The sequence below is a fragment of the Psammomys obesus genome, unplaced genomic scaffold (assembly GCF_907164565.1).
Source record: "Psammomys obesus unplaced genomic scaffold, mPsaObe1.curated_primary_1811, whole genome shotgun sequence".
NCBI lineage: Eukaryota > Metazoa > Chordata > Mammalia > Rodentia > Muridae > Psammomys > Psammomys obesus.
In genome coordinates, this window is record NW_026587216.1 from 4,140,325 (window position 1) to 4,148,563 (window position 8,239).

At 46.9% G+C, this 8,239-nt stretch overlaps 1 protein-coding gene across 1 annotated transcript in view; it reads left to right on the forward strand.

Annotated features, from left to right (window-relative positions):
- Positions 1–5,621: 5,621 nt before the first annotated feature.
- The window catches only part of LOC129673660 (chondroitin sulfate proteoglycan 4-like), a 65,249-nt gene continuing 62,631 nt past the window's right edge, over positions 5,622–8,239 (forward strand). The window contains exon 1 of the mRNA XM_055603556.1: positions 5,622–5,787. Within this exon, the coding sequence (XP_055459531.1) occupies positions 5,622–5,787 (166 nt within the window). The remainder of the gene's footprint in view (positions 5,788–8,239) is intronic.

Consider the following 8,239-nt stretch of genomic DNA (forward strand, 5'->3'; position numbering starts at 1 on the left):
ATCTCTGGCGGCAGCATCCCCCACCGTTGAAAATCCCAGCATGGGTGCCCACTCAAGAGAGCTGTACCACTGGGGTGCACTGTGTTAACTTGCCAGGTAGCTGTGTCATGGATGAATCTCCCCTCACCCAGAAATTTCTTACACTTATAAAAGCCTGTGTGGAGACGTACCGAGACCTGAATGGCTTATGGACTTTCTGAATCCAGTACATTTCTTATGAATTTCACGAGTCTCTTTGAGCTTCTCTCTGCCTTCCCGGAGGGAATGTTTCAATCCCAGGGGAAACAGCTTTACAATAGCAGCGAATATGCCCTGGTTATTTTTCCATGTTTAGTGTTTCCTAGACAACAGAGTGGAACACCGATTTTATACATCGTGGAGATCTAGATATGGCTTCAAGTGCAAGAGAGGGTGTTTAGGGCATCACTGTTCACAATAATCAGGGCGTGAGATCAACTAGTGACCATCAACAGACAGACAGACTGAAGTGTCATACATGCACTGGATGGAATACTATTCGGCCATCAAACAAACAAACAAACACTGCTATTTGCAGCCACAGTAGTGGACCTGGAAGACACTATGCCAAGTGGAAGAGCGTCGGCATGGAAAGGCCAAGCACGCATGGTCTCATCGACGAGGGAAATCTCCAGACGTTGATTTTGTAGGAGAATGATAGTTACCTATGTCTGAGACTGGAGGGAGGAATAGAGACAGGGAGATTGGTCGACAGGTCTGTTGTTTGCCAGCAGGAGGAGATGCCGGTGCACAACCGCACAGTATAATTAGCGCTAACACATTATATATCCAGACATAGTGTAAAAAAGTACTTGAGTATTGGCACTCCATAGGGAGTGGCTCAAGTTTAAGGTGGTGAAAATACTAAAATAGAGTTGGCCACTATCCAGTGCATGCCCCAATCGAGACATTGCATTTTATTTCATTAGCTATTACGTACCATATGCTAATTTTATAAAGTTAGCAAACGAAAAGTAAGCTATAGAAGTTAAACACAGGGCAGGATGTGTGTAGGTTTTATGGAAATTCTAAGCTGTTTCCTATGAGGGGCTTAGACATGGCCGCTGTTCTCTCGTTGAGAAGGAGCTGCTGCTGTGAACACTGCTGACGTACAGAGGCATAAAGCAGGCTGTCCCAGACACACAGTGAGCAATGATTGGTGCACTTACAATCGATTGTACATTCTAGAGGTGCAGGGAGACAACCAGAGCGAGCGTGATTCCAACCTCCCTGGCCTCTCTTACATCCCTCTGCTTGGCAGGCACCCTTCTGTCACATGTCATAGTGGCAAGCTCCGTGCCCAGTACTTTGACTGACAGACTTTGCCCTCGACTTAAGTGCGCCCTCTGCTCTGCTCTTAGGCAATCTCTTCTCGCATTAGGATGCTGTCTACCAGTCTCTCTCTGTGTGTGTCTCTCTCTCCCCTCACTCCCTCTTCTCAAATGCTAATTCTAGAAACCCCTTTCCTTATCTTCCTATCTCCTTACCCCACAATCTAACCCCACTGTTACTTGTCATATCCCAAGTTGTTTTTTTTTTTTTTTTTTTTTTCTCGAAGTGGCCCCTTCACCTAGCCGTTCCTCTTAGCAGCCTGTCCCGATCTGGGTGTGATATTTCAGCCTCCGGCTGAGCTAAGGAATTTGCTCTTATCTAGGATAGCTCTACCCTTCAAATGACATTGGTAGTCTTCATCCTTCTCTTGTTCCACCTCTCAGGAGACCTCTCTGCATTGCCGAAGACACTCACAGAAGACAACGGGACTGCTTCACATCCTGCTCACTGTTCTCCCCTGCCTCTCAGAAAGGGGCACAGCTTGGCTGTTTCTACTTCCTGCAGGTGGCACCAGAGACACACGGATCACGAGCAGACTCGGGGCTCAGAAATGTCTCTGGCAGCTGAAGCTGGGGCTGGAGTTGGGCAGGCAATGGTGCACGCAGTGAGGCTTGGCCGAGGGGTCTTCACCCTGGGGCTCATCTTGTCTCACCCAACTGCAGGGAGAAAGTCGGACTTAGCTATATGTGTGGGTTGTAGAAGGGGAAGGCAAAACAGGGATAAATGGCTCTTGGGAAAGTAGAGCTCAACAATTTCAAATCTATTTTGCATCTCCAAGAGAGCCCCAAATAGTCTTGTGTGGCTTCTTACATTTCTTTAACCAGAAGGCAGCTTTGTGTAAAGATGCATGTTCAGCAGAAATGTTTCTTTCCCTAATGAAGCCTGGTGCCTGTTGGTGTTGTGTCTGAATGCCGGGCAATTCAGCAGGGGAGGGTGCTGGAGACAAAGTCTCGTTTTCCCATTACGGAGAAGTTCACACATTTAACGGCCATAAGCTACATGGGAGCTTTGGGAATCGGCACGGGACTTCCGGTGGGCTCTCCGTGCAAATCTCACAAGTGGGTTTGTGGGAGGCAGCCCACAATTCAGACTGGCTATGTGGGTTCTCATCAAGTGGTAGGTATGTGGTTTCACATTCCAGCCAGTAGCCTGGCAGAGACTCAATTCTGAGAGGATACAGACAGGAGATAGGATCATAGAGCCATATGATAACAACATTTTTTGCATTCCTTCAGTGAGACGCTGTCCACCTCTGACAGCAAAACAAGAAGTGATAATCAGGTGAGGCACGAAGGCTTCTGAAGTCAAATTCTTTAAGTGTATAACATACCATCCACTCCCAGTACTCTCTTTCTCTCTCCCCTTGCCAGCTGGTTTCTGCCCTTCTCCTCCTCTGTCTCTACATGCCAGTTTTCTGAGGGAAACATAAAGCCCATGACCCTGTCTCTCGGGTACACTGAAATGAAAGCTCACCGTGCTTCTAAATGACAAATCATTGATATGAACTTGGGATTCTAAAAATAGTGGAAAAATAGATGAGAATAACTCAAGAATACTTGTTGCCCTTCCAGAGGACCCAAGCTTGATTCTCAACACCCATGTTGTCTGGATCATAACCTCCTGTAGCTTCAGGGGATCTGATACCCTTTTCTGACTTTTGTGGGTCCCTGCACACATGTGGCATACACACATAGAGACACGCATACATATACAAAACAAAATAAAATAAATGTTTAAAAAAATAAAAAGATTGTCCTGTAATCAGAAGAGCCTGGAATGATAATTCGATATATTTTAATTTTTCTCCTTATGAGCAGCCTTTCAGCAACCACTCAGAAGGGTAGTTGTCTTTGTGTCTATGAAATCTCATTCTGAAAGAGGTTTACGCTCTTAAGCTTACAAAAGCTGCAGGGGTTCTGTCTATGTTCTTCCTCCTTGAATCCCTTTGTAAGCCAATGAACAGAGCTAGAGCGGAAGCAGAGTGGCCCAAACAGATTTCTCAAAGGAGATTATGGTGAAGTGGGGAGAATAATATCCAGGAATGACAGGACAGAGAACGTAATCACCATCACCACCACCATCGCTGGCCCTGCCACCGTCACCACCATCACTGTGATTATCACTGTCGCCATCGTCATCAATCAAAGTTGGGGTGAAACATCATTAAAGCTGACCCTGAGGAAGGTGACAAGGGCCTGACTGCTGGCTCGAATGGACCTACCCAAAAATGGGCGAATGTGAGCCGAGCCCCGGTCCGTGAATGCCTCGGTTTCCATCAGAGAGAGTGCCAGCAGAAGCACACTGTTTCTTCTGTTGGTGTCTAGAGAGGGCTTCGCTCTTCTTCGGGAATCGTCTATTCATTCTGACAGCTGTCATTTGAAGAGAGCCTCCAAGACCCTTTGTGCTGAAGGAGAAGGGAGTTGCAGGAATTTAGGCCGCTGCACTACAGAATGACCTCTTTGGCTCACCTCTCATTTTCCAAGCTCCCTTCTCTACCATAAATAGCCTTGGTTTTCACATCATTAGCTATTAGGATAAAAATCTCCTGTTTAGGGTTTATCTTCTGACAGGTAAGGGAGAACAGGAAACACCAATATCGTCCTACTTGGAAAACCTTTCCTCTCCTCAAAGCAGCTGTCTTGATATATCCTCTGTAGAGCTGGTCAGAGCTCTCATTCTAGCCTGTAGCTGTCACCAGTTGGAAGGACTATGTTAGAATGGACTTTATGGGGGTTGATTTCCTAAGTAGACTTAAAGTCACCACAAATGATGGATTTCTCACAAAAAGTGTGAACATTTTTGAAAGACCCCAGCCTCACCCTAAGTTAAACATAGCTAACGCCATTTTGTGAGACACCACTGTTTTGTAAAACTCTGAAGGCCAGATGAGAAACTGAAAAATTACTGAGAAACCCAGCTGTGTCACCCACTTGGGATATCTGTGGTCAGGCTGCCCCTGTTGAGCTAAAAACAACTTGTTGTGACTACCCTCATGGGATATCTGTCAGAGATTGTTCCAGCTGAGATAGGGAAAGACAAAATAACAGGTGGCCACGTTAAGGGGTCATCATGACCCTTTTGACCACCCAGTTCCTGGAATCCTGGCGTCCCTGCCAAACTTTGACACAAACCCAAACCGTGGTCTCATGTAAACGTACCAATCAGCCCCCTGTAACCATGCTTCTCGCTTCTATACCCACGCTTCTGCTCTAAAACCCTATAAAAACCCCAGCTTTCCACCCAGGGGGCGCGCAAAGTCATCCGAATGACCTTGCTGCCCCGGGTACCCGTGTATCAAAATAAAAGCCTCTTGCTGTTTGCATCCGAATGGCCTCGTTGTTCCTTGGGAGGGGGTCTCTCAGATGAAAGATACCCTCCGGGGATCTTTCATTTTAATTTCTCCTTGTTTCAGAGCCATCTAAATTGGCTGGAGACTGCATTCCCTCTGGGAAGGACACAAACGATGGATTAGAAGTCATTTCAAAAAGAGTAACAAGGGGTATTCTACAGGGAGGTAAGCCTATCTTCTCTTTTTGACACTTTAGCCATTTTCTCTAAATTAAAAGCTCCGAGTTTATTAGCAACCAATTCCTTGGCTTGTGTAAAGAAATTCACGCATTTCACATTTCCCTATGCCCTAATTAGAAGGGCTTTATTAAATGGGGCATTGGTCCCAATACCAATGATTACTAATTAGATCATAACATGTTGAGCCTGAAGGGAATTTATTTAATCAATTCCTTTCATCTTTTAGGCATGGAAACAAGCTGTTGTGGGGTATATGTGACTTGCCTCACACCTGGGACCAGAGCTACGGCTCCCCGACTCCTAGTTAGTTCACAGTTGTTCAGCATCAAGAAAATCAGCGCTGCTGGCTGGAGGATGCCGCAGCCCCCTAACACGGTAAGAGGATTAGACATTTTAGACATACTGTACATAGGTTAAGCCTGTAGAAGGAAAATAAAATAGCTCCCTGCCCTAAGACAAGAGTAAGGGTGCTTGCTTGGAGGCTGGAAGAGGAGCCTACGGCCCTAGTTGGGCCCCCAGGTACAGCAGCATCTGGTGGAAGGTTACCATGAACCGCACACACTATGCTCAATACGTCCTGTGAGTCTGCAAAGCCACACTTTGAGCCTTACAGAATCTTCAGTGTAGACAAGGAGACAGACAGAATGGGTGACTTTTCTGAGGCCCTACCCCAACGGCAGTTCCTCGTGTCCCAGCTGACATTTGTAGTAGGCCTTTCCAAATACTAAACCATGTTCTTAGAGATGACCGTCGAACAGAAGCCCTTCCGGAAGACGCTGGTGACTGTTAAGGCCTCTTTGGGAGGCTGTTTGTGCTCACTCAGATATCAGCCCGCCAAGAGAAATTCTACATGCCGGAAGATCCTGAGCCGAACTGAACGCTCAGCTGTGCCAGATCTCATCACAAACTGTATTGCCAGAGCTAGCCTGGGCTAATACCAACTTACATTCTGATTGCAAAATTTAGAAAGTGCTTTAGCGAGGGTTCTGTTACTGTGAAGAGACACTGTAACCATGACAACCCTCATAAAAGAAAATATTTAATTGTGGGGCTGCCTTACAGTTCAGAGGTTTAGTCCATGACTGTCACAGTGGGGAGCCCACCCACGGTGACCCACACCCTTCAACAAAACCACACCTACTTCAGCAAGGCCACACCTCCTAATAGCCCCGTTCCCTGTGAGCCAGTGGGGACCATTTTCATTCAAAGCACCACAGAAAGACATTAAATGTCTGGTCCAGACATTTAGTGTGATCCCAAGAAGGAAGAAACAAAGGTCTGGTTTGTCTTCTGTTTACACTCTGCTATAAATGGCGAGAGGCCAGAGTTGTAAAAGTAGCACGTGTGCTCAGGACCTGGAAATGGTGATTCTTTTTGGCTGGATCTCCACCTGGCTGCTTATTCTGGTGACTGACGTTTCTTGCTTGGTCAGATAACCCTGATAAAGTGCACGCTTGTTGGGGAGAGAGGACACAAAAGAACTGGATGTAGAGGAGTACAGCAAGGCTGTGGGCAGAACTCCACCTGCCCAGGAAGCCAGTTAGATGTCTGCCGATTGTCTCGGGGATTTGCAGAGACATGTCTTGCCGACACAATTTGGATCTGATGTATTTCACACGCCAGCCCCCAGAAGACCCATTGTGTTGAAGGATTGGTCCCCAGCTGGTTGTGCTATTGACACTGGATCATAAAACATTAACCCATCGATAAGTTTGTAGCTGAATAGGCCCTTGGAAAGTGGGGCGACACTGAAGGAAGTAAGCCAATGAGAGTGTCTTTGAAGGAATATTTTATCCTAAGACTCTTGCGCACTCTGCTCCTTGGCTGCCAGGAAAGGAACAGCGCTCTCCATGTTGGCCTTCCACAATCATGTTTCTGCTTCACCTCAGGCCTGAAGTCAGTAAAATCAGCTGATTATGAACTGAAACTTTTGAAGCCTTGAGCCAAATTAGCCTTCTCTCTCTCTTTTTTTTTGGTCAGATGTTTTGTCACCTTATCAGAAAGGCCACTAATACATACACAGAACCCAAACCAAAGTTACTGTTGTATATCATGTTTGGGCTCAAGCTGACAGGCTGCTTTTGGTTGTAAGTATGGAACCTAAGTCCAGGTAGATTAGGTTAAAAGTGGACTTGAATGGTTTATGCAAAAACATCCCAGAAAGGATTAAGTACAGCTGGTTTCAGGGATGAATGGGGAGATACCGATCCCAGCTGGGGCTACAACCTTGTCCTATGTCCTGTGTTTTGTTTTTTGTTTTTCTTGTGCACTAGTTTATTACAAAAGCCAGAGGTTGGAGCTATCCATAGCGTCTCAAGCCCTTCTCCAGATAGCGCGCCCTCCTCAGATGCATTCGGCGGAAATCCTCAGTTTAGAAATCAACTGGCTGTGCTGCTGCCCTTCACGTGACAGAGGGGGTTCTTAGAAGTGGACGCCAACTCCTGTTTCCCACACACGGCGGGGCAGGCAGTAGAGTGCAGTTTCCTTAAGGGAGTGGGAGGTTCCCGGGATCATGGAAGGCTGCTGGGGAGACACAACATATTTTCTTACAAGTGGAACAGTGGCCTCACAGATTTTCTGCTGCAGAAAAGGTCAAAATGTGATTCTACGCTTAAAAAGAAAAGCACTTTATTACAGAACTAAAAAGGGAACAAACGGGAAATGAAGTCATGGTTGGTTTTACTAGGAACAAAGCAGGACTAACATTGACTGTTGTGGTAGCCGGAGAACTGGCATTTTGACAAGCCCCAGCGTTGCAAAATGTAGCCCAAGGAAGCTGGTTCTGGAAAGCCCAGGAACCCCCCAGTCAAACCATCTCCTTGGACTCTACTTATTTGGGGGCTTCTCCTCTCTGTGGCTTACCATGGCTCCCAAGGTAAGAAATATTAGCGGCACATATCAAATCTGAGGCCTTAATAATTCTGACAGGTAGTTGCTTCAAAAATTCAAAGGTTTAACTTAGGGACTTTAAAAGAACCTAGGAGCTTTAAAAGAAACAAAACTAAGGCTCACCTTTGCAAAGAAATGCCTAGGCTACCTTCTTTCCTGCCGTTCTGCTCATCCAGAACGTCATTCACAAACATTACACAGAAGGCCCCCTTCAGGATAAGGCTGGGAAAAGCCCCTTGTCCCCTTGAGGTGAGAGAACATGTCGTTTCAAGGCTCGCCGGGACCTGCTCTACTCTCCCCCTCAGCCTGCTGCCCAGAGCTCTCTCCACTGAGGCACGCTGAGCTCCAGATCTGCAAGCAGGGGAGGGGGCCACCGATTCCCCATCCCGTCTGTGTCCCGCAGGGCCTTACAGTCTCGTCCCTTCCGATCAGGGGATCAGATTCAGCGACCCGCGGTGAGCCCGCTGAGACC